The sequence below is a fragment of the Dromaius novaehollandiae genome, chromosome 3 (assembly GCF_036370855.1).
Source record: "Dromaius novaehollandiae isolate bDroNov1 chromosome 3, bDroNov1.hap1, whole genome shotgun sequence".
Lineage (NCBI taxonomy): Eukaryota > Metazoa > Chordata > Aves > Casuariiformes > Dromaiidae > Dromaius > Dromaius novaehollandiae.
This window is the reverse complement of record NC_088100.1, coordinates 86,416,528-86,444,190: the sequence shown is the minus strand read 5'-3', so window position 1 is coordinate 86,444,190 and position 27,663 is coordinate 86,416,528. Positions and strand designations below refer to the sequence as shown.

General features: G+C 36.8%; 1 protein-coding gene across 2 annotated transcripts in view; it reads right to left on the bottom strand.

The window, feature by feature from the left end:
* Nucleotides 1-27,663, bottom strand: part of FMN2 (formin 2) — a 170,239-nt gene that overhangs the window by 131,257 nt on the left and 11,319 nt on the right. For both annotated transcript variants that reach the window (XM_064509355.1, XM_064509354.1), the window contains exons 2-3: nucleotides 17,880-18,046; nucleotides 6,616-6,763 (exon numbers count right to left, since the gene is read on the bottom strand). In XM_064509355.1, the coding sequence (XP_064365425.1) occupies nucleotides 6,616-6,763; nucleotides 17,880-18,046 (315 nt within the window). The remainder of the gene's footprint in view (nucleotides 1-6,615; nucleotides 6,764-17,879; nucleotides 18,047-27,663) is intronic.

Here is a 27,663-nt window from a genome sequence, read left to right as displayed (position 1 = left end):
GATTTTTTTTTTCCAAATCTTCCACCAGCCCTCCTCTGCTCTAATACAAAATTTCAGATCTCCACTACAAGACAGACAGAGATATAGATCTAAACTCACATTTTAAAGTGGGCTTGAAGGAGAATTTGGCTTACTAGCGCAAGTAAGTTTTATGAAACCTCAACTTCATCTTTGTTGCAGTGTAGCCTGTCTCCAGCATCTCAGCCTTACAAAGGGATGGTTTTGGAAAGAGAAGGGACCAATATTTTATAATTGTACAGTCACAGCTTCCCAGAACTTGGGGCATTCAAACTGAGGACATAAAACTAATTCTTCACCTTTGGATTGGATTCCACTCCCCTTTCATTTGGGTGAAGAATCAGCATGAATTTGACTTCCAGAATTTTGACCACATGATACGCATTTACAGTGAAAAAATAAACAGCAGCATTTCATTTCTAAGAATAGCTCCCTTCAATTATTTTCTACTTCAAAAATAACTAATGAGGATCCTAATGATTATTTAAGCATTCTCTCACTTAATTACTGTCTTTAGAGGAAAAAAAGTCAATTTGTCCCAGATTAATAGTTACAGATACAACCACAGATCACCAACCATTGCTGTCACAATGAAAAATAAAATGGCAGTGATTAAGCATTTAAGAACTTTTATCCATGCATTTTCCCTGGTAAATGGCAGAACAGAGAATTTCCCAAGCTGGATTCCCTTTCTAATTTTAAAAGCTGGATAACAATTAGTCTTTCTACCAATATTTGTTTTTGGGACCTGCATTTTCATAAAAAACATTTAAACCAAAGCTACCCACCAGTATTTGAAAATTAAAAAAGAAATAGATAAATATGATCAGAATCAGGGTTTTCATATGAAGGAGAAACATGTACTGTACATTCCTACTTTGTTTCTGCAGTGCAGTATTTTGATTGCTTGCTAGATAGAAGCAATCACAGATTTTGTGCTGGCAACGACAGAAGCATGTAACAACCCAGTGCACATTCAGTACTCTGAAGTCCTTCAGTAAGTCCTTGCAGAGAATAACGGAGACTTCTTTTGAATTTATTTATGGAAGAGAAAAAGTCTTGTGGTCAAAGCACAGGGCTGTGAATTAAAAGCTCTGGTTTCCATTCCCTACTTTCCACAGATTTCTCCTCTGACCTTTAATAACCTCTCTGTGCCTCAGTTTCCTTGCTTGATAGGACAATACTTAGTAAGGAAAAAAAAAAAAAAAACTATCAGCTACAAAGTGCAAAGTTCTATAAGGGGCTTACTGGCTATTGCTAATGATGTTGATATACCTTGTTAACTAGCATAGCCTACCTTTGTACACAGTGCAAGAACAGAAATATTTCTTAAACCTGTCCAGAGAATGTGTGTCACACTCACCTTTCTTATGTCTTTTAGGGGTACCGCTATACGGCAGGCAAATCTGCTGTTTGCAGGAAGAGTAGAATCTGTTCTGGTCCATAACCATCAGATTCTAAATGTCTGGACATCTGGCCACCTTACAGTTTTCTGACAATCCCAACTGTTGGAGGTGAGATGTGCAAGGGGGAAGTCTCATTGCCAGTGGCAGTTATGCTGCAAGGATACTCCTTGAATATAAACAATTCTTGATCTTTTTATTACATTCTTTCATTGTTTACAAAAGCAGCATTTGGAATCTCATCTGACAGAATTGTTTCCAGTGATAGGGACTTGGGCGAGGATAGACTGTCATATGAGAAATAGCTCATCATCTCTCACTTTGAAAAGCTTTGATATGGATGAATCATGCCTCGTTGCTGACTTTCATATAGCTTCATTTAGTGAGGGAAATTTAGGATGCTACTGATGAATTGGACACTTGCCCCTCATGGCTACTAAAAAAACCCCAAAACAAACAAACAAACAAAAACCTCAAAGCAGAGAATGATTATTTTCTAGCAAAAAACTTTTACGCCTCCTCTGAAGGAACTGAAGAGTATCAGCATTCTTAAAATAAGAAACTGTCAGATACTTGTTTTACAAATTATTTGGAAGAAGAGAACTTCTTTGACTAACTCAACCTGATTTGCAAAACCAGGAAAGCTTCAACTAGTATTTGGAGACTGGCTATTTCCCCGGGGGCCACGTATGCAGTTTTAGATTTCCATATGGTAGAGACAAACTTTGGATGAGTGTCATCCTTGTTCACACTAGGCTTTACTCTTGGCTGAGGTCCTAATACTGGACAAGACATGCATATACACATGACTAATTCTAAAGCTATCCACAGTCTTTCAATACCAGTAACTAAGTTTTCTAAACTAATCTCCCCACTGTAGCTCTCAGAAGACCATTTGAGATAGCTGTTCTTAGGTCAGAAAAAAGCGTATGGAAAAGAAAAGAAAACCTGCAAAGTATAAATGAAGAACATCAAAAGTTAACAAACAGTAGAGTGATCAAGAGAAAATATGCATCTGGATGCCATATGGTTCCATGGATAAACCAGCTCAAGTAGAGGTGCACTCTACTGTGGCTACACTACTGCTTATACCTAAGCCAGTTAAATGACAGTCAGTATTGCCACAGCTCTGGGCCAGACCTACACTTTCTTTCTGCATACTTCCTGAATAACTGTCCTTATTCAACTGCTGCACTGAGTATACCCTGCTTCTCTAATAGCCTCCTTTAGACTTGGCTTTGGCCTACTGTTTTCCTAAGTACTCACATGTGCCATCCTCCTTCCCTTTCTTTTTAGTTTCTTTAACAATCCCTTTAATTTGCCACAATGCAGTAAAGCAACAGACTGTTACACAAGTCCCAACAGTCCCAAGGGAGATATGATATTTATGTATCACCATTACACAAATGCACTACTCTCTCCATTCTTATCAAACATGTATTTGTTTAGATATCTGTGTTGGCCTGCCAAATGCAATACTATTCTCAGAATTAAATTAGCAATTTGCTTAAGCTTTGACAGCTCAGGTTCTCTAGTGCTTTCAATTATTACATATTTATGCAGAGATTTTTGCATCTGAAGCAGTACAAAACAGAAAAAACCACCCAAAGACAAGAGCCTAGGGGATACTGCATTATACCTGTGGAGAACCCAGAGTATTAGTCTGAAGTATCTTGCATGATTTTCCTATAGACTGACCAACTCTCCATTTGCTGCAATGCCCCCAGCTTCAGCCAAGAAACGCTTAAACAGTATCTTTCCCATTTGTTAATTTTTCCTGTTATGCAAATCAGCACAAACTATGTCCCTTACTGAAAAGTTCTTAAAAAAAAATCTCATAGGAAAAGGCAGTTTCTATACATTTATCAATATTTAACATTTTGATACAATTCCTTAGCTTATTTTTAGCTTAGGCAGGCTTTGTTCTGAAAAGGTTTATAAATATAAGCTCAGTGCAGAATGATATCGGCAGTTAATTTTAAGGTTAGGCTGCCAAAACTTGCAAAATAAAATGCACTTGCATCAAAACTATGGGGGTTATCTTTGTTAAGTAAAACCCCCCAAAAAGGAAAGAAAAAAGAAAGGGTTATATGATAAAAGAAATGTTCCCTTTAACTCAAACCAAACATTTTCTTTGTTCATTTTTCATAGAACAAGGGAAATAAATGTCTAGACAAGGCTAGTTCTGGTAAAGGCACTAACTTAGAATTCAGAGATTTAGCGTGTTGGGGCTGTTTCATTTTGCATTTTGTTCTAGTGCTTGCATACTTGCTTCTTCCTGTATGTTAAGTGGAATAGTGTCAACAGCAAAGGATGAAAACAACCAAATTTCTAACACCCTGTTGTGTTACACTCAGGCAATGTGCTGGGGCATGAGATTAGCAGGGTTTAATCCCAGAAGAGAAGAAACAGATTTACGTTCTGCACATGCAAAATCAATGCCATAAACACTGATCTTAGTGGTGGAATTGTCATATTTTGTCCCCAAATCTCCCTGACTCCAGAATGGAAATGGGAAACATTTTTTTTGTAAAAGCATCTAGTGTCTTGAACCTAAATTCATATTAGGTATTTCCAAACATCAGTTTTTAACAGACTACCAAATAGTCAATGTAACTCCCCCCTCCCCCCAAACAACAACAAAAAACACCGAAAGAAAAGAACCCCTTAATAACCTTCTTCCTATACCCAATGACATTCCTTCTTGCCGTCCCCACAGAGCACACAGCAAATTTATTTAATATATACTACATTAAACTGATGATTACGTGCTTTGCTAATTTAGGGACGGATTACTTAACACCTTGCAGAATTCACTCTTCCCTTACTTAACGCTTGAAGGCCTGGTATTGTTGTCATCCTAACACGTGTATAATGAAAATAAAGACTCTGCACAAAAATATCCTGCCACATTCCTCTCTGAATCAATAGTTTGCCTAAAATTAAAGTTTTGGTTTATAAACAATTGTCTAATTTTAATACTGTATCTTTAGCCAATACAACAATCATTACATTTAATGCAAAAATATGGCTTCTGTATACACAGTAATTTCAATCCTTAGAAGAATGCTTTGCCCCTCCAGCTTGCAAAGACACATACACATAAAACAATTTTGTCACAAATCTTGGGTCGTTTACCTTTCAGGATTCACCTGAAACATCACTCACCTCCAGGATCTTCCACACGGCAAGCATGCAAATAATCAAACAAAAAATTACATTCTACATCTACCCAAATGATATTCAGAAGAATCATTTTTCCTCTTCCCTCCATGTCCTATGCTTCAAATTCATACCAACAAGCAAAAAAAAAAAAAAAAAAAAAAAAAAAAACTTTTAAAATTGACACCTCAAGTAATTTTTGAGAACTGTTTACATTCCATTTAGAAATTGTCACAATACACAGTTTTCCATTTTACTTCTATTTCTTAGTATTTTTGCACATTGACAAGGGTACTCCTAAATTGCTTATGCCACACACAAAATGGTGATTTTCAGTTGCATTTAGTTGATGAGGCAGTGTCTGAGGTAAGGAACAAAGAAATACGATATACATTATGTCTACAGAGTAGGAATATTAGACAGAAAAACTTAGGAAGAAAATACACCATGCATAAGATGAACGTGTTTAAAAGTTACTGATATTATCCTCATGGTAGAAATAGCCTTCCAAATTAGTAAACATTCAAAATCCATACATTTTAAAATATTTTATCTAATCAGCTGCCTTATTCTAGGTATCAGAGCACACAAACCTGTAAAAAACATGCACCAGCCTTTGCTGGGCTAAAATCTCAAGGTAAAATAAAGAATACAGTATTCAACCTTATGCCTTCCTAGTCCAGAGTCTGTTCATAAGAGTTCTGAATGCACGTCCATTAGCTAAAACTCCATGTCAAAAGATACACAACTTTTCCTCTTTGAGGAGACAACAATGAACTCAGCTACCACATATGGCAGCACTTTCATTGAATCTAATATAAAATAGTGGCTCATTAGTCCAATAGCAGACTAGTCCAATAGTCAAGTACTGCAGCATTTCACTTTCTGAACTACATCAGTGAGATGGGCGCAGAAGCGTTCCCTCGATAACTAATAGAGCTGCTTTGGTAAAAGCCACAGCACAAACAGAATCATTAGTACAATATATTGCAGAATTATAATGCAAGGCTGCATTTTTGTTGGCACCAGTTATTTTGCTTGAGAACACTGGAATAAGTGATACCAGAAAAAGTAAAGTGTTGCTATGATATATGGTGTCCATTTATACACTTTGCTTGTGTTCCAGAGGAAGCGGTAAAGAAGTCCCAAAGAGAAACAAATCTGAAATTAACTCCACCCAAAGCCTACAAGCAATACAAATAGTTCTGTTGAAATAATGACTTAACTCTTCAAATTTGAGCAATGAAAAAAGGAGTGGTAGGAAATGGAAAATTTGAGAATAGCCAGTGGCTCACCATGGAGGTCATGGGGATGAATGCAGCCTGACGGTGTTGAGAGCTATTGAATCTTAATGCAAAACCAACCCTCCAAGAACCTGTGGTATTTGCCCATCAACACTATTAATAGAAAACAGGTTTGAAATTCTCTCCTACATTTCTTTCTAAGCTACGAAAGCATTTTTTATTTTATTCTTTATAATTCTAAGCTTAAACACAGCTTTTAATGAAAGTACAGAAGATTTCAAAAAAGTTGGCAGGCTGGTATAGGGATCCCACAACTTTTGGGATAAGCTGACTTCTTAAACAAGACCTCAATTTATTTTTCAGATAAACTGCCTGTCTGTCCGCAGGAGACTGGTGAATCCACAAAAAAATACCTTACACCACTCCAGTAACATTCAGTGTATCACTAGTGGCCTTCTGAAGTTTTCCATGTTTTTAAGAGGAGAAAAGTACCCAGATTTCATGGCTCTGAGGGAATATAAACTGGAAAAGAACAAAGGCTATAACACCTGGTAAAATCCATTAGTCAGCAGATGCCAGGTGCACATCTTGGTGGTTAAAAAAAAAAAAACATTTTGATGACTATTTTTGACTAGATTCATACTACCTAACAGTATTTCTGATACTAGTCCAAGATCTTCAAAATCAGATATTTGTTAGGAGTTAATATCTTATGTTATGCTTTGGATTCTCAAACACAGCAGCTCCCCCCCAATGCCATACATCTCATTTGTGTCCGAGAACTATACCTGCTTCCGTATTTTTGAGTCTTTTCTCCTCATCTGGAGGTTTGGGTGGAGGCCACACAGATGGAATTCTCCTTGGAAAGCTTCCTTCAATGTAATCTGATGAATGTGTGGGTTGGCTAACTGCAGCCCAAGTATAAAGCTGGTCTTGCTGTGGTTATTAAAAAGAAAAAGTTGAGAAGTTCATTGTATAAGAAGGACAAGCTCAAAACATCAAAACTTTTGCTTCCAACACAAATAGTTTTTTATCCACCCCTATATCACCACAGACTTGTTTTTATGTTCTTCATCTCCTGACAAACACTTAACACAAATCTACGTTAAAAGAAATAAATGTTGTGGTTTTAAAAGGATCTCTACTAACAATAATAAAAAAAAAAATCTAATCCTCTATTTATCTATAGCATCGAGAACAGCACTCTGAGATGTGAGAATACAGTTCAGCGTTTTTTGAGCATACGAGGAATTCTTTTCCACTTCTCCTTCTCTGAGAGACACAATACATTCTGTCCATTATGACAGAACCTCCTTACATAGGGCTAGTTCATGGGTTAGAGAAGGAAAAAAAATACTGCAGTTGTACTCTTTGTAATCTTTTTACACCAAATGTGCAAATAAGGAAGTGTGACTATTCCCCAGATCATTTCAGCATAAGCTGAACCCCACTATTTTTTCTTTACAACCCTGTTAATCTGTTTTTCTCATTCACATTTCTATATTCATAGAAAGGCAGCTCGAAAAGCAACTTTGCTTTTAGAATTAAATATATATATTCTCAATCTCCTGGCCCCAGGTTAGAATATATCTATAAAGAATATATCTATTAAGTAATAATACTTAATAGCTTTGATGCAATTCACTCATTAACAGTAGGAGACATCCAGACTGTATGATGAAGAGTAGGGCAGACAGGTTCCTATGTTTGAAAACAAAAGAAAATTTAGTGAACCACAGTTCAATTTGTTATTGTTGTGACTCCCAGCATGCACCAACACACAGCTTGTGATGAAGTCTTTATAATACTGTACAACTCTGCAAAGATCAATGAAAACAAGAGCATAAATATCCCAGTAATTTATCTGGAAATATGCAAAATTTTGTAATACAAAATGGAGTGGTGGGGGTCAAGCCACAGGATCAAATCACAGTCATATCACACAGCAATATCTTCTTACAAAGATCACATTTATTACCCTTCACCCCCATTATTGCCTGAGCATTGCAAAAAGATACAGTCACTTGGTAAGATATTCTGCTGCATATTTCATTTTTAGATTAAAATGTTTACTTTTTTTCTTTTTTCTTCCTCCTTTTACTCATCATAAACATGTTTTGCAGATGCATGTAGGGGAATTAATTCTTTTTTTTGGATAATTTCTATACAATGTGACTAAGCTTGTTCTTGCCAAAAAGATAAGTTTAGAGAAAGAGAAGAGCTTATTTTACTGAGAGCAGCTTACTTAGAACAGGCAAATGCTGGTTATAGAGAAAAAGGTTTGGTTTATGGAGGGTGCCTCAAATAGTCAGGGGGAAGGAAGAAGCTGATTAGAATTTTTCAGCATGAAAAACATAGCAAAAATCCAGCTGCATATATAGACCTTAGATAAAGGTAAAAATAGATGGATAAAAAATAGTACAAAACCAAATCACATTAGGTTCTTTACCTAGCTCTGAATTCTGTGGTCTCCAAAAAGCCTATCTTTTCCTCATTTATTATGCTACTGCATTTGAGCATCCAAACAAGCATGGCTAGTACAATTCTTTTAGTGATACTAATACTCCAGATTTATCCAATTAATACCAATTTCAGCTTTTTCATGGGGATGTGTATTTTTGTGGTTTTCCCCATTTTTCCAGTCCTGTGGGAGGGAGACAATCATACCCATACATACTGTGGTTAATAAAGAAGAGAAAAAGGTGCTTGATATTACTATTTATCTCATTATCTGTATTATCCAAACCTCCAAAACAGAGGAAAATAAGATGCAAGAAGTAACTCAGAGACAAATCATAACAAAATATCATTGCCCACTCCACTACTCAGAGCTGCAAAATTTTAGCAATCCAGGGAACGATGGGAAGAACAACCTCTATGGAGGGTGAGCACAGCTGGTTTTCAGTGGGATTGCAAGCATGGCTATGTGGCCATAAAAAAGAAGATACATTGTAGATATTGACATAGTGTAAAGGAGGAAGACAAACAGTTAAAGTTTACCTAGACATGATATTTCAGGCATGCCAGTTCTTAGAAGATAAAATACAATCATTTAATAAGGAATTTTTGAAGCATGATTCATCTACATGAATTAAGATATATTAACAAATCTCAGTATGTCTCAGAACTATGGTACAGATGGGATACATTATCAGGGTAATAAAACATGAGGTATCGCGTACTTGCTGATAGAATTTAGAGCATATAAACTATGAACAGTTATAAACTAAGACATCACATCACTCCGATTGACTCCTAACCCAGCATGGGAGAGTTGTTTGTGAGTGTAAAAGATCACGTATTTTCTAGGTTTGTTCTTCTGTTTTTTGGAATTTTACCACTCACTATTCAACATAGAAGAGGATGAGAGAATAGACTTCTCACTCATGATGATAAATGTAAACTTGCAAAGCTGCCTCAAAAGACCTTGCATTACAATTAAATCATACCAGTGTTCAATATATAAACAAGATATCTAACAACAGCTGAAGTCTAATCACTTGGATACTTGTAAACAGACATTCAAATATGAAAAACCATGAGAGAAAGGTAGATTTGAAGGTCTGGATTTTCCTGTGTTGATAGTCTATAAATGACATAAAATGGAAAAAGATTAACCCCATCTCCACCTCCATGCCCTTCAAAAAGAGATGAATCAACTGAATATCTTCCCTATCACTGCAGATACCGTCAAAAATCTAATCCTCTTGGCTTTTTGTCTTTATCTCCATAGTGGTTAATATATTAACCCATCTTGCCTCTCCTTCTCCAAAGCTGATAATGCCATGAATTTGCATGATTATGAGAACATTTTGAAGAAAGCAACATGCAGCCAGTTCTGATGTTGGATTACTATTCAGGTAAAATAAAATAATTCAAATAAATATGCTGATTTGCCATTATCATTAATAAATTCACTGCAAGCATTCATGAACCTATAGAATTCCACATCCAACTTTCTCTCCTTTAATCTTTTCATTTCAGAGGCAATCTTTACCAGATATTGTAAGTACAGCTAGTTAATTCTCTTACCATGATCAAGCTCTGAATATATCTGGAATTTCCATTTCATCTTGCTCAAACTCCACTATTTAGAAGGGGAAAAAATAAACAGACCGCTCCTTTAGGGGGAGAAATAACCCCCACATGAAAGATCCCAGTCTTATTCATTCGGACTTGCTTCTGTGCAGACATCAAAAGCTTAAAGCAGTCAGAGCCCAGCACGCTAAATGTAACGTCAAGAACAGAGTTCTTGCTTCCACATGTCCTTACGCAGTGCTTTCCACTGGTTCTTAAAAATGCAGAGCACACACACGGGCAAGGCAAACTGCCTGCAAGATCTCATGGTACCTAATCAATAGATATCTTACCGCTTGTAGATGCTAATGCTTAGAATAGAGCCACAGAGAGGCAGATCTGTAGTTGAACTCGCTCTCTTCCCAGCCAGCTCTCACCAGAGAAAGTGCAGCTTTTCATGACAAACTTTCATTCTCAAGTACCATAACGTTACATTTCAGGTCCATAATATATTAAATATTAATTATGTTCCTTCACTGTCTGAGCTAAAGATGTGTTACCCTGCCAGGCTTTAAAGATGGAAGCCAGTGCGGTGAGCTGTTCAAACCTTGGGCCTCTAACAAATAGCATACAGGAAGAGGCTGGTGGATCCAAAACCAGGCCCTTGAGCTACACTTGCAGCAAATATCAGAGGGTGTGCTGGTGGACCTAGAGCCTTCAGAAAAGCAGACACACCTTTTTCCACTTTAAACTATGCTTAATCCCTTTTTATTCCATCTGGGCCAAGGGCTGAATTAGAGTGATTACCATATCCTCTCCTGAACGGATATAATGTGCAACCTTGTACCTATGCTTTTTACAGCAGTATTGCTCCTGAAGATACGCAGATAATGTGAACTTCTGCTCAGTGCTGCTTCAGTTTTTGTCAACCTTTCATCTGCTTCCAGTTAAAAATACAAAGCTAGCCCTTGTGAGAAATGGTTAAAAGATGTACAAGTGATCAATGTGAAACAGCAATAAATGGATATAGGTCTGTCCAAACTGGTTGCAAAAAGCTTAAATCAGCAATATGAGACCCAAGGAAGAAAAAAAAAATCTGACCACAGGTATTCTGACAACTCTCAAGAAAAAAGAAAACGTTTGAAGTCCAATCATGCACGGCAAGGTGGGAAAGGTCAGGGTGCAGTACAGAGGCATACTGCTCTGCCAGGAGTAGCCTCGCTCTTCAGCTCAACATCCCATCAGATGGGGGAAGTGCATTAACAGTAACTCTAACCTTTCTTACGCTATAGTGAATTGATACCACCCTCCGTGATGACTCCTGGGTCAAGCGATGGTACAATCAGGTCCTATCATTCGGGCCATCTCAGTTCAAATGAGCCCAGTAACTTGGGCTATTTTTCAGTAGAACCTCAAGCATTCAAAGTTATCCTGAAGAGGGGAGGTCAGAAAGGGTTGGCATGTCTGTAGATAGATATAAGTGGGCTGGGAGTCAACACAGGGTGGTAGTTACCAAAAGGTTTCTGATCATTAAATCAACTTCTATCAGCACAGCCTTTCACTGGGAGGAGCTGGGGGAGTGGGGAGAGGGGAAAAGCATAACTGCATTTAAGGTTGAACTGGATAAACTCATAGAGGAATTACATTTTATGGAACTTGGGATAAGCAGAGGCTAGACTCCACGACTCAGACCACATTTTCCGGGCCTATATTTCTAAGTGCTCCTAAGAGCTTGTGCCACATTTGTACACAACTGCTTGTAATTTACACTTACTACCCTCTGTTTCATGTGCATGGAAGGAAAATTTTTTCTATTCAGGAAGTTTAATCATTCTGATGTATTAGGTATACAACCTCTGAAATGAAAGAAAGCCTACTGCATATTCCCTCGGCATAGAAATAGTTAACTGGACAAGTAAGGCTTAGTTCCAGAAATTAGAACCAGACTACCTCAGAATGCTTTTATCAGCAGGAGACTGCTTTATTTCAAGCAGCTTTTAAAATAAAGAAATCAATACTAACAAGAATGGGAAAAGTGGTTTACTTTTTGAGGACAGGTTCAGTAACAAAGCTCTGATCATTGACAGAACCAGAGCAGTGATTAAACACGGTTCTCAGCTCGTACTACCTTTGGCCATACTAGTGAGCACAGATGCTTTACAAGGCTGAAAAGCAGCAAGCCAGTCATGATGCTGTAGTACATGGCTGAAATGGCATTTTATCCTTGTGAACTAAATTTGATGCATTCACTTGTTTGTCTAATTTTCTTCTCGGAAATGATCAAAACATTTAAAAACACTTTTCAAGTGCCAAAAATTCATCAAACATTCCTTCTCTGTGATCACTCAGAAATGACTTCCTCCTCCTCCTCTACAAAGCAGGACAAATGTGTGTGTTTGATGCTCACAGACTTTGCTGAGATTTCAGTACCAAGTCCTGGGGATAAGAGAGACCAAGAGAGCCCAGTGCTTTAGGCTATCACGGGGAAAGGAAATCAGGAAACTAAATTTCAGACTCCCACATCTATTATCACTCGGTTCCAGAGTTCTTACCTTGCTCTCCCTGTCCCGCAATAACTTTTATTTAAAAATTTAAAATTTAAAAAGAAGCTGGGAAGGAGCATAATAGGAACACTTCAGCCAGTGATCATCCAACTGTTTCCATTTTATGACTCTTAGGAACATTCAGAGTTGCTTACTACAAAAGACAAAGTGTCAGTGATTGGGCAATGGAAAAGGAAGAGCAGAGATGAGGGCTTTAATCTAGCCAAACTCAACTGCCATGGTAACTACATGACAAACAAAGATCAAGGCAGCAGAGTAACAAACCGTTATGTATGTCCTGTTTAACAATTTTCACTTGTTTACTTTGAAAGTCTTATTCGCTAGTGATCCCCAACATACTGTCGTGCCAAACGTCATAAGATGGGACTATATAAAATCTTATACATTTTATTCCTTAGGATTGCACATATGCGTGAAGAAATGCTGCACTGTTGCCAGTGTTGTGATGCAGTTTGTTTGAAAGAAAAGCTCTCATAACTGAAGTCAATTCTTTGGACAGTTGCTCCTTGGAAACCAATCACTAGCTCAGAGAGCTTTGGCTCTCTGATTCCTGAGAGAGGGGGGTGTCCACAATCTGTTCAGCTACCAACTTTCAGACTGCTATAACCAGTGCAAATAGAAGAAGCTACCATTAAGAAAAGACTCAGGTGTCATTAACTCCTTCTCCAGCTCATCTGCAAAGTCCCAACATTTGCTACTACTCAGCAGAAAGCAAGCAACATCTTTACTTCCTTAAAAAGCACCTGTGCACCACAGTTGATAATAGGAAAGTAGCCATTTCTATAGCATTTCCTGTTTATGCTGTCTGGCTCTCTGCTTCCTTGAGGAAGCATTATTTCAGAAGTAGATGACAACCTAGCCAGGCATCATAGCAATAAATCACCCAAGGTGCAGTTCCTACCCTACACTGTCAAATACACCTGTGTATAAACCATATCATAACACAGCAAAGACAGACATCCTCCAGAAGATGCCCATTTATCTCTTTCATTATAGAATATGCTAAAATCATTTATACATCATTAATGCGTTTATAAACATTTCATATACCTAACCATTTCTACATCACTAACAGCTTTACTCAACACACTAACAGCATACAGCAGAAGCACCAAAAAGGATGCAACCACGCAATCAAAACAACATCAGAAATAAACAAAGATCACAGCTTAGTGAGTAAAGGCAGAAATGTCTTGAAACAACATTTCAGATGCGTATGGAGGACCATATTGCTGGTTTGTGTCACAAGACAAAAGTAGTTGTGGGGCCATTTAGCAGCTAGGGTGCAACAGAGATGAAGCTTCCAACACAAGGGTGTATTAGATTGCTTGTACTCTGGATACAACAGTATGCTCAGTTTTCCCCCCAAGAGTCTGTACAAAATCAGAGTAAAAAGCCTCTATGAGAAAATTCTTCTAGTCATTCATGGAGAATTCAAGTGTTTTAAAACTTAAGTTCAGGAACAAAACACAAAACTACTTGGAAAGAATGTCAGAAAAAAGCAAAAATCCACAATGAAGGGGAAAAAATTTCCCATAGCTTAAGACTGCACAATGTGAACTGGGAAATCTGGAATAGGAAGTCATAACTGGAGACTAGAAATTTGCAGCTTGAAATAATTGCAACTACTAGATAAAATGCAGACAAATGCCAAGTCAGTCAATATTTCTTAACAACTAGCTAAATAACTTAACAGCTAATTAAAGCTACCTTGCATTGATAGCAAAACATCAGCTTTTTTTACTGGTGTCTGAACAGTTTCAGTTCTAACCCAGGCGTATGCATTTCATATGCATAACTGACGGCTTTCCAAAGACTGCCATTTTCTAGCTCCTGTGATACATGACAAACAGAGGAGCTAAACAGGAGACAAGATCTTTACTTGTTGGAAGTTATGATCCTACTAATAGGTGCTTGTAAAACTTATGTTTGTGGTATACATTCTTGCCAAAGATGAACTGTTTAGCCAGCTTGACTGTGTGTTGATTTTACTCTAATAGGATAACACAATGAGGTAATGTGCTAAAAAGCTTAGGACTATAACTGCACTACAGTAATAAGATTATTTAGTAACATACCACAGCCACTAGGGACGGACAGACAGATTTCCAAAAAGTGTTTATTTCTTACATACCCTTCAGCCAGAGGATATTTCATTTTTGTTTAATGGGGGGAGGCAGAGGCCCACACTAAAGCTTGAAATGTCTGGAGAGAAAGAAAAGGAGACATTTTTGAGGTGTTACTGAGAAAAAAGACAAAAGATTCGGATACACAGTGGTAAGAGAAAGAGAGAATTAGAGGTGACCACTGAGCACGAGTAGTATGGAAGATGAGAATGTAATCAGATGTGTGACTGCAAACATGTCAAGACAGCAGAAAGAGTTCAGCATTAGCCATATTAAATTAAATTCACTGGAGGGCATCCAGAAAGGGACATCAGAGTGAGAGAATATGACTTTTAAATAATCTGTTTATATTCATCTCAGGCCCTGAGAAATAGATCATAGACTGAACAGAACTTACTGAATTATTTTTATAAACTGTAACCTAACATCTTTAAAAAACAAAATGTATCTGTGGGACCACACTTAAACAAAAGGGGAAAATGGGTCAGATTCAAAAGAATAAAATTATAGTGGCAACCTCAGAAATACATGGGATCAGTCAGAGAAGAAGAAAAGGAGGGGTCCAAGGAAGGATTTCAGTGGAAAAAAAGTTGGCAAATCCACAAAAAAACATGCTGAAGGAGTGACCTAAGAGGCTTGATAAGAACCAGACTAAGACAGAATCAAAACAGCCAAGTGGGTAACATTAAGAAATAAGCGATCACCAGAGTTAGAAGTAGCAGGGAGCAAGGACAACGAGATGGGAGACAGACCTGTCTCCGAGCATGGCAGAGTTACTGGAGCTCTGTCGACAGCAGTTTCATTTGGGTGAAAAGGACCCCAGCCAAACTGGAGGAGATCCAGGATGGAGCTGGAGGCAGTAGCTGTTAAGCGGCACATCTGATGAACTCAGAAATGAAGGAAGACTATAGGACTGGCTGTGCTCCCAATTCTGGATGTTAAGGGCAAAGATTATGCGTCTCCTAATTCTAAATGGGCAAAATTTTAAATATTGTTTAATACTAGTCTAATTCCTCTATCTCTGAAATCAATGGAAGCATAATTAGATCAACATTAAAATCCTGTATCAAGCTAAATTATAAAAAAAGGAAAAAGAAAACCTAATAAACAAACAAAGTACAGATATGGAGAGATGCGCAAGAGGACAAACAGGAGTCACAGATTGTACACATGCTGTTGTAAGTAATAAACAGTGTCATAATTTTTTCACATTAGCTACTTATTGTTTCATTTTCTTACATAACTATTTGCCTTTATTTTTGTAAGATAGTTTGTTTGCTGACTCTATGAAGCAAAATCATCCAGGAATAGCCCAATGTTGAAGAAGTTCTCAGCTATAAGACTTTATACTGCACATGACTAAACACGGTCACCCTTACAGGGTTTGTGCAATAAACCTGTAGGAATACCTGTACTCTAGTCACCAGGACTGAAGCATAAACATATTTGCAAAACTCAATAGCAGCAGCTCCCACCTTTGTACCATCCGAGACACACATGCAGGTTTTGGGATCCTACTGTTCAGGGCAGTAGATGCATGCTCCTTTGAAGCAGATTATACTACTTGCTGTACATACATCTGCGAGCCTTTATGCCACTTCTGACATTACTGTTTAACAGAAGCATGATCTATTTGGGGGTCTTATAGAGAAAAAATAGCTGAGAATTTGCGGCTTTCTGGTATCCCAGTTCAAACTAAGACCATTGGTAAGACAGCAACATCTTGAACTGCCAACTTTGAAACAATGTTCACATAGCTCTAGGCTAGAACACGGTTCCTTTTCAGGCTGTCCATCTTGTTGGATATGTTCTGTGAAAGATACCTAGAATAATTCTCACACTCAGATAAGCATGTTACCCCAATAAGCAACAAAAAAATCTCCTCTGCATCTTTCCAAACTTTTAATTTGGTAAAGTCTATTTATTAAAAAAAATTTCCTCACCTAACTTTGCATTCAAAACTAATGAGAGAACAGATTAACTGAATATATAGTAAAACGAGGATTACGGAAAACGTTGCCAAGTCGTAGTAAGCAAACTGAAAAATAAGGAAATATCTTTCCGTAACCTTACTGAGATACATTCAGATAGAGTGTGATTTTAAGTTCCCTGAATAACATCAGCTTTACGTAGTCACACCCCTTTTTCAATTACTTTCAACAGCCAGTGTGAAAATGCCTTAAATATTGGGTTTTAAAAAAAGATAATGATTAAATGTTGTTAGAGAGACCATGGAATAATTTCGTAGGTGAGCCAAGTTTCCTAGGAAAGTTTGTTTTAAGAATTCATCCAGATATATTTGTTCTAATTATAGTTATGTTTCCTTTACCAGTTATGTTAAGCTGTTCTTCAGGAAAGCTGAGAAAGATTTAAAAAGTTAAAAAGACCCAAGTACTCTCAAAGCTATGTCAGTCATTTATTAAATAGTCCTAACCAAATCACATAACAACTCTGTGCTTCAGGTTCTTCGTGTACAGAATGGAGAAAAATCTTAACTGCACCAGTAAGGTATTAAGAAGATTAGTTAATATGTGTATAATATTTTGAAATTATGTCGTGAAGAGAAAAATGCTGATTATCTTCAGTCACGTAAAACAGTACAAAAAAATGTTAAAGATAAATTTTTGATGGCAAAGATCAAAAAAATGTCCACTGTAAAACTTCAATGGTCACACAGTATCATACGATAGAATCACATCCTAACATCGAATTCATCAACCAAGGGGAAGGAAGAGTATGTTAGGCCATGTCTATATCACAGTCTCTTCAAGTTTCATAACTGCATGTAAATGCCACTAATAACAGCACTCTAGCCAGCTAGCCCAAAGGCATGGGTAACTCTTGAGTTTAGAGTGCCAGCAATTGACTTGCACTGACCCTTGCACTATTTCATATGAAATGTCAGACTTGGGGTGGGGGGGTCTAGCGTAGATATCCTGCTTGGCTTCTGTAGTTTCATGACACCCAGTATTCTGCTGTTTTCTTAATTTATATTTTTGTTGAACCAGCTGTTGGACTGAAATGTTGATAGTCCTATATAGCACTTGAATTCAAAGAAAAAAGCTTCATGAAAACATCAGATACAGAACAGCAGTATAGCAGACTAAGATCTGGGTTAACATATTAAGAAATAAAGTTACGGGAGAACCTTTTAAAACTTAAGCTACCCAGATATAAAAGTCTATATACCTGAATTTAGAAAATACAGGTGGCCACATTTTTAAGGCCAGTTTTGATTAAAAGAAACAACAGAACTCCCTCAGGACTGACTTAGCAATCACAAGCTATTGATAATTCACGTCCCTCACAGCAGAACAGACAGTAGGTAACTTCTTCAGTACTTACGTCAAATGTGGGTGTGCTTTGCTGGGCACTCTGATTACATGGTTCTCTGAAGCAGTCAGTGAAGGGAAGTAAAAGACCCATTGCAATAATACGAGAACATAGTTTTTCTGCTTCTTCGTGTGGTGCATTCTCCTGCTGGCTGAACAGCTTTTCCAGCAGAGTTCGCCCTGCCAAGGTGATGACACAGATCAGTAAGAATTTGTGTATCTATGGGATATAAAGATTAAGGCATTACAGCATGTATTAAAAAACTTGAGAAGTATTTTAAGTAAAATAAATAAAAAAAGATTTCCAGAATTCTTGAAAACATCCAATAATAAATCTTTGATGTTATATATGTTTATATGTATATAATATGTATATGTTTCTATATAATCGTTTGAACTGATCTACAGCATGATTAATTAGGGCATTCAAGAAAACATATATGGGCTTGGCTGTACTGTGGAGTAGTAACAAGAACTGTGAGATGCTATTGCAGCACCAGGTTCCTATTTATTTGTATTATACAATTGTCCTAATGGGAAAACTGAGATATTACCAAGAAATGAAGCAACTTTTTCCAAGGGTGTCTCACACAGCTGTAGAACCAACTCTCCCAACTCTTGGAATGAGCCTTTGTTTTTTGAATCACAAACTGATCATAGTCTTTAAGAAATTGTGCTCTAGATCTGCGGAGAAACTCTCAATAGAATAATAATAATACCCCCCCCCCCAATAACTACTCTGCTTAAGATGATCTTTAATACAGCTCCAGAGCAGCAGAGCACTCCAGTCTGAAATGCAGTGCTGCAAGGATCAGTACAGAATTCAGGGAAATCTTTTGCAGAGTCAGAAAAGTGACCTATTTCTATTAGGGGGCCAGCTTTCACGATCCCAATGTTTTCTTTGCTATCTCACCACAGCACGAAAGGAGGGCATGTCTTAGAGTACGTTACAGAAGACGATGCTAGAGGCCTGAAAGAACTTTGTGCTGTGTGAAGTTAGCCAGAAAGAGACTAAAAAAAAAAAAAAAAAAAAAAAAAAAAAGATTAGTTATATACGCAGGCTGTACTAAAATCTATGCTGTAAGAATATTAAATTGCTTGATTAAGCTCTAAAATGTAAAAAGATGCCAAAGTTGGGATTTATAAAAAATAGAGAGATGAAATAGACCTACTGGAAGAGAAAAGGCAGAGGGAGCACTAAAGTTAATTGCATGTTTTAGTATGAACTAACTGTGAATACAATTTATATCTAAATCAGTTTCTGTTTTTCCCACTAACTGCAAGCCAAAGGTATTTTCCAGAAAAAATGTACTACATTAAAAGGAAGCATTTCAGTGTCAGTTAAAGTAATAACAAAATACTGCTTTTCACATTCAAATGCAAGATATATAAAGCATTTCTATTCAAATGCTGATCTTTTTCAAATTGTAAAATTTCACAGCCTCTTTTTAATGCACAAAGAAGTTTTTTTAACATCTGGATCTGACTGAGATAGGATATCGTTAAGTGTTGTTTAGCCCAAAGTTTCCATATTATTTTAACTTCATATGGCAATGCTACCTAAAATAAAAAAAAATGCATTAAAATGTAGAGAATTTATTTCTAAGATTTTCTCTCAACATCTAAAGATTTGATAATTCTGAATTATTAGTCTGAGTTTCCTAACTTTCATTAGAAACAATGGAATATATTCCAGGAAATCGGCTTGCAAGACACACAAGTTTTGTCATATGCTGATCAATTTGCTGATTCGTTTGCCTCTGTTCCTTGGTTTCGTGACCCATAAAATAAAGATAACATTATTGCTTATTGAACAATCTCCCTCTTTTTACTGATCTAAATATACAGTTCAGTTGTTAATAATCTTCAAATTTATTAATTGATTGTAGAGGGGCATTCTTAGTGTGTGATATGTGCTGCGATTTTACCAACACTTCACACACAATTGCAGCAATATACAGATATCTCCTATTCGAAGAAAGGCAACAGTACAAAAACGCAGAATTGAAGCACAAATAGGGAGCTCTCTGCCAATACACATTTTTGTGATTTGTTTTAGTAATCTTTCTTCAGTGCTGTAGCTACTAATGCTAGTGGTGCTATAAAATAAATGTAAACAGCTTTTCTCTTCTGCAGACTTAGATGCAGGTAAAAGGCATAAACTGGATTACCAAACCAGCCAGTACCACTTTTATTGCAACAAATAGCTTCTCGCAGCTATAAATACTGGGGTTTAGCCATATACGGAAAAAAAAAAATAAAAGCACAAGACTGGCATCACGCTGCCACCAGAACACCAAAGGTTAGCATTTCTGCTAGCATTGTGCTTTGCCCAGTGAAGTCATATATCGTAGCATCTTATATCACTGAGTAAAGCTGGACAACATGGAAAAGTCATCTAATTAAATAACCAGAAGTGAAGAGGATGAATAGGGAAGTCAAGGAGTTGAGGCTTTACATTAACCTGCACTAACCATTCTTACATTTACATTAACCATAGAAGAAAAAGATAAAAAGCTCTCTGCACAAAAAATAGTAGAATGCAAGAACATTACACATTTCTTCATACTATATTAAATATTCGGTTGCTGTCCGCTACTTCTGAAACATCTAGAAAAAAAAACTTCAAAATAATCTGGTCACTTCTAAAGAGCCTTCTCCTGGACATCCAAAAGCCCAAGGATCTCCTGACTACTGCTTTAAACTAATGAAAAGAAATAACATCTGTTAATGATCAGAAAGGGAATAATGGCTTGTTTTTTAATCTGTCCATTCATTCTCTATTTTTATAACAGCACCTTTTTAACAGTCTTGCTTAAGATCAAACACTTTATTGTTTGTTCCAAATCTTAGTTGCCATTTACCCAGTTTAATTTGTATAGTAGTTATTAACTATCATTGCTTGTTAAACTTGTTTCAGCATATTTTAGTATTCAGACAATATAGAATAAATACACGCTAAAAAATAGTATCATTAGTAAACTTGATTTCTTGTAGTGTAGTCTTGTACTATTTATGCCGTCCATCTGTACTGAAGTGTTCTCTTGAGTGTATTATCAATCTTTGAATAAACTGGGGAATAAAAATTAATCATAAGAAGTTAATAATTAAGAAGTTAATACTTCTTAATCTAAAAGAATCAACAATTAAATATCATTGCTGCAGCTAACGTAAGTACTATTAAGCTGTCCTTCGCATCAAATATAGATTGACTCAAGAAAATAATTAGTCAGTTAATAATATCAACACAAAGATAATAATGTTAGTATTAGAGCACAGCTTTATCCAATGTATGTTCCTTACAATTGCTATGGACATCTGAAGACAGAAATCAAAATTTGAATTGAAGAAATATATTTTGTCAGTTTTGTTAACACATTTTACCAAATGCAAGCTGAAACTGGTTCAATCCACAATACATACAGAACTGACTTCCTAGTGAACAGCTGTGACAAATCTATATATCAATAATAAACGGATTATATGTTCAAAAGCACTTACTGGGCAATGTATTTAAAATAGGATGTTACACTAAAGTTTTGTATCCAACCAACTAGGGCTTATTATCAAATCAAATGGGCATCACAAGTGTCAAAAAAAAAAAAAAAAAAGAGAAAAGAAAAAAAGAAAAAAAAAGAAAAATTAAAACTGCAAAAACTAGCCGAAGTTAAAAAAAAGACAATATAATTTTTCTCATGGGCGGGGGGGGGAGGGGGAGAGACTGGGAAATTGGAGTGATCCTACTAAAACAAACAGTTTCTGTGCTTCGGAACATTACTCATTTTCCTTGAAACAACCTCATGGGATGCTGCAGAGCCTAATGGATGAAGTAGCTGCAGCACAACAGGGCTAGATAGGGAGAAACTATTTTACACGGGAGCATGGCATTTAAAAGCCACTGCTTACCAGTAAGTAGTTCCTCCCTTGCTGAGGGCAACTACTATTTCTCCCTCACTTACTTTCAGGTAAAAGCAAAAAGCTCCCGCAGTTAGGTCACAGCAAACACACGCGAGATGCTCATAAGGTGGAAGAAAGAATCATGTTTATTACTTCTAATTCAGGGCAAGATTAAGGTTTTTTTTTTTTGCTTGGGTATACAAAATACCTTTTTAATACTGGACCCCACTTGTATTTAACCACATCTGTTTTGAACTAAAAATGGATTGTCTTTACCCTATCTATCTACATTATACACATGCTTGGAACTAATTCAAATTAAAATGACTTTTTGTCTATATGCATGAAATTTAAAATACCTAAATCTATTCCTTAAGTAACGAAAACAAAATCACAGCTGTATTTAAGGCAAATGCTAAATTCCTGTCAACTTCAATACAGCAAGATTTTCAGCTAAAATTGTTCATCTTTGATTCATAAATAAAATGCAGCTCCAGCATTTTTCCTCAGACACATTAATCACCTCATACTTGTTACTTACATGAGATAATATCTGAATGTGTTCTCAATAGCTGAAGATGGTTGCAAACAATCTGGAATAATTAAATGACTAATGATTTCATAATAATTAAATGATTAACTGATTTCTGTTAAAAGGACTTAAGGAAAATAGTAAAGCAACCTCTTTTGGTTGCCCTTGTATGCCATGAAGACAGTAAAGGACAAGGATCTCTCAATCCTCTTTTCTAAACTTTTTTTAAAAAAAAAAATCAATTTTTTCTATTTTAAATAACTTTTCTTCCCAGAGGTCTCAGGTCATGATGTTGCTGGAGGCTATTCTTACTTTATCCCAAAACACAAGGTTGGCCTGGGAAGAGAGATACTAATTTTTGGACTGGAGAAGAACTGCAGCTAAGTTTGTGCTCTGAGGATATTGCCAAGACCCTTCAGCAAATAAGAAGAATATAATCTTGCAAGTTTCTTTTTAGGACCTTAGAGAAGGCTTGTTAAAACCCAACAAAGGACAAAAAGACTCTTGGTATTTTTTGCTTACAAAAGATTACACAATTATTAACTAAAAAAAAAAAATGGAAATGTGAAATTAATTTTGGAAGCATCGGGTACTTGGGTCTTCTACAGGTTAATTGATACTTTTGCTGCCACGGCTCAGCTTAGTTCTTCTGGCTCAGCTTCCAAACTCTACCTGCTCTCTCCCTCCATGTCCTTCTGCTTCTTCCTCTCATTCTCATTAGGATGAAGTACTACTATCTTGTGATCTCCCTATGATTACATTAGAGGATTTTGTCCTGTCACTAATACCAAGACTTCAGTAACACTATTCTTCAAAACCACCTCCGGCTACAATTTTACATGCAAGTTATTCATGGGAGAATGAAAATTCACAAGTCCCAGTGTAGTTTCCATTCATACTGCCTTGCCTTTTGAAAAATGTGGGCATTTGCTATTCTAGTATGATCATTGTCAACATCTGATCTTCTACAACCAGATCACTCAAACACTGGAAGGAGGGGAAAGGGAAGTTTGCTCCCACAGAAGTCATTCCACAAACATTATTTCATATAATAATGAAATATTATAAACTATTAGATGAAATATTAATATAATATCAATATTGTATGAAATATAGAAATTTCATATAATAATCCCACACAATACTGGCCTGAAACAACCACAGATTCTTCCTTGCCATAAAGGGGTGTCTGTGCATGTGTTACGCTTCTATTCCTATGGCAGCAACCGCTAGACTTTGGGCGTCACTTCTGATGATTTGAACCACGTTGTCTCTCATGACCTTGACTATGAGTCAATTTTATGGGAGAGGATGTCTATTTTAGAAGTAAAAGCATCTGATCTTTCTATTGCAACTGCTTTATATTCCAGAGCAACTTTTTTTCCCCTCCTCAGAGGCTGAAAGTAAGGATCTGCACTCTTCTGAGGCACAGATCTGCCTCATACTTGATTGCATACAGAATTATTAAATGTTGAAAACATGTGCAAATACCGAGGCAAATACCGAGTCAGTGAGTTCACATTATAGCTTTTTTCCTGTCCAGTCTGTTTAGAAGATCCTAAGCTTTCAAAGAGCAACAAGGTGAGTAACAAAATCCTAAGAACAAGCAATACCATAAAAATGCTGTTTTGGGCTTTGGATTTACTTATTTATTGAGGAAAGGGAGATGGATAAATGGGAGAGAGAAAGAGGAGAAAGAACTACACTAATCACAAACATACCAAAAAATACACATGCATGCATCCTCAAACTACAATTACAGCATAGCTTGCAATAATGTTTGTCTAAAGGGTGTGTTGTTACAAACTCATGTTTATTTTAAGAAGTGTGCCTCCTATCCACCTTAAATTGCATTTGGAAAAGATAGAGCCCAGCTGTCAGTGAGAGTGATGATTAAAATGACTCATATTCCAAAAGCTGCCCCCAGGCTTGTCCCTTGTGAATCTTTTTTCAAATGTCCAAATACACCACCACGCTTTCACTGTTGATAGAGCAGCTGCATCAGCATGTCTTAACCTACGCAAACTGGAGACAGACTTTCCCTTTTAATTTTTCCCAGTGCACAGAGAGAACTACTTCAGTGTAACACAAATCCTGAAAGCCCAGTCATAATTCAGAGTCTCATCAAGAATAAATGGTGACTCATGTACTGCCTACATCTTTAGAAAATGAAATCAGTTTGTCTCCCCCCCAGTTTACTTTTTTTTTTTTTTTTTTTTTTGCGCACTTCAGTGAGCTCAGAAATGCTCACACAGCAAAGTTATTTCATTAGCTTTGAAGCCAAAAGTACCACAGGCTTTGCTTGATCTTTGGGGCTTAGGATGGAGAAAAAAGGGAAAGGAAGAAGAGAGAGACAAAATGGTGGTGTATTTTCTTTTAGAATGTTTTACACTACTACACTACACTTCCATATTCTGTCTTAGAGAATATAAAAGACAATTATAGTCCTCTTATGCTTTTTTGACTGACAAAAAAATCCAAATACGAACATAGATTGAGAGAGAGAAAAATAGAGAAAAAGAAAAGCTGATTTTTACCATGTTCAAGAGTTAGGAAATAGTATAAGTTAGACATCTGCTGCCTCATACATCTCTATATTCTCTCATTATCAAATTCATCGTTCATTCAATCATCACATTTTTTTCCACCCCCTTTTCTATGTACACTAACATCCAGGTCATAAGTTAGGCCTAAATCATCTGGCATGTCACTGAACTGTGCAGCATTGAATGTTTCCCAGCATGCTGGAAGAGGACAAACACGGCTGGCAGACAAAAACACTGCAAAGACTTACATGTACAGTTACTGGTATGGGAGCTAGTAACTGTACTCCGAATACATTTATATTGATTCAAATTTTAAAATTGGAAAATAAGTAATAGAAGCCACACCATATTACTTCAGTTAGCTGGAGAGTCCTTTACAGTACTATCGAATACGACTACATGTTATTTCTTTAGTACTCTGCAGTACAAGTTTTCCTCATCTATTTTCCCCCAAACCGCACAGCAAAAGCCAGCAGAGTCATTTCCTAGAGGCAAAAGAATCACATTTTATTTTCATGTTTCTAAATTTCTGCTGTTTAATGTACACTCCCAGGTCTCAAATATACAAGACACCAAGTGACTAATATTTCACACAAAGGATTGAGTGTTATATTACTTTAATATTTTACTTTCATTTCCTAATCTTTTCAAACTTCAAAATAGTTTTCAGCTAGCCTGTACCAGTCAATCTAAACGCAATATAAAATTTGTGACTGCTGAGAAAGGAGAGGTTTTCAAAAGCGTACATGGAAACAAGAGAATGAAACAGAACTAGAAACCTAAGGAAATTTGCCATCTAGCCATCTCTTCTCCTTTTCAAATAAGAAGCTGCCTAAGGCCTGCACAAATACATATAGCGTACCCATTTGCATTTAAAAATACAGCAAATTAATTTAGTCTCTTGCTTTGCTGAAACCTGACCTGAAAGATTATGCCTAATATTTCAGGATTAAAGAACTCATTTATCGTACTTTTTCATTGCAGACTTTCTAATCCTCTGCTGATTTAGATTAGGATATTGTTCCAAATCTCTCATCCCTCAAGTGTGGGTTGTTTTGTTGTGTTTTGGTTTTTTTTTAAAGAAAAAGAAAAACCCCAAGGAATTGAATTTTCACTGACAGATACTTTCTTAAAACTGTGTGACAGTTTTCACACAGTCTGGTTACATAAAGCATGGAAAACCCAGCAAGCAACAGGTCTACACAAACAACACGGTTACATAACAAATAGAAATATCTCATCCTCCCAATATGATAAATATAAAATAAAGTGCATCGTAAATCTAACTTCTAGGCAACTGAAGCCTTAAAAATGACAAAACTTGTCAAGGTCCAGGGTTATGGAATCCATCCTTACAATCCTGTTATAATAAAAACAAAGAAAATATCAGCATAGTAGCTAATACCTGCCTTAATTGCCTGTACACATACACGTTTCTAAGGGGAAAAACAACCAGAGGGAATATATTGATTTCAACCTTCTTTTATGTTATACTATTTAGAATATTATAGTAAAGTTAGGGATGTGTAGCAACGCCTGAAAAGACTCAGACAGTCTTTTCTCCTGTTGATAGTCTGCCTCCAGACTTCCTGGTTCCTTTGACGTGGGTGGTATGAACTGAACCCACAAAATATCTTAATTTCAGGAATCAAGAGCAGAAAGCTTGTCTAAGCAAGAGTATTAGGAAAAGAAATACAGCTACTCTATCTACCTCTCATGGCTTTCGGTACCTGCCTACACCCAGTTCAATGCAGTTTCAAGGTCAGAAATACATATTTATTAAATCCCACTGAGGAATGTATTGATTTATGGACTGATTACATTCACAGATACTCATAAAATAATTGGACTAAAACTACCAATTATTAATTTCACTTCTCTCACTTCTGTATCTAATTATCACTGAGTCTCCCTACCTTTATAGTGTTTCCTTTCTCTTAAGATCCTCTTGATTGTTCATGGACCCTCTCCATGAAGATTCTTGACTAACTTTAAGCTGGAAAGAAAATACATCAACCCCTGTGCAAAAGCGTCAGCTCCTTGGTCTGCTTGTTACAACCTTCGCTCCAACACAGTGGTGTTAAAAATTATTAATATATTATGCAAATTGGGTAGAATTCTTACTAATAAGCCCCCCAAATGATACAGCATGGCAATTCAAGCCAGTACAATTGTTCTTTACTTTAGCCCCAAAATTATCACTACTCGCTTCAACAGACTGTGGACTGTGCAAGAGAGCTTGAGTAAGCGTATCATTGTGATTACTACTCACTTAAATAGAACAAGCAGCATTTAGCCCATTACGCAGTTACAGCGAGAGAAGCATATAATAGTTACCAAAAGGACACCTGAAATACCTCCAAGGAGGCAGGGCACACAAGTGTGTGCTCTTGTTTGGAAATAAGGGTGGAAGGTGCAGCTGCTACGCTGGCAGCCCGCCGGAAGGGCGATCACGCTGCAGGAGGCGGCAGAAGAGGCTCCTCAGACAAACCTCCTCACAGTCTTCCAGGCCCTGATGGAGAGGGTCAAGGTCTGGCAGCATTTGAAAACAGGGTTCCACAAAAAGAGATGGAAAAGATGACAAGGAAAGACCACCGAGTCAATCAGATAAAAAGCCACCCCAGATAGGCTGTCAAAAGTTAACAGAGGTTTCAAAAAACATCTGTTTATCCACAGTCCTGTAACGGATAGAACTAAGCGGGTGCATTTTAAAACAGCTTGCTCCGCTTGTGCTGGCTATGAGGCCTGGCAACAACATCAATTTCACCATATCATCAAATGCTCTGTTAAAAGATGACTTATCATATGCCAGGCTTCCACAA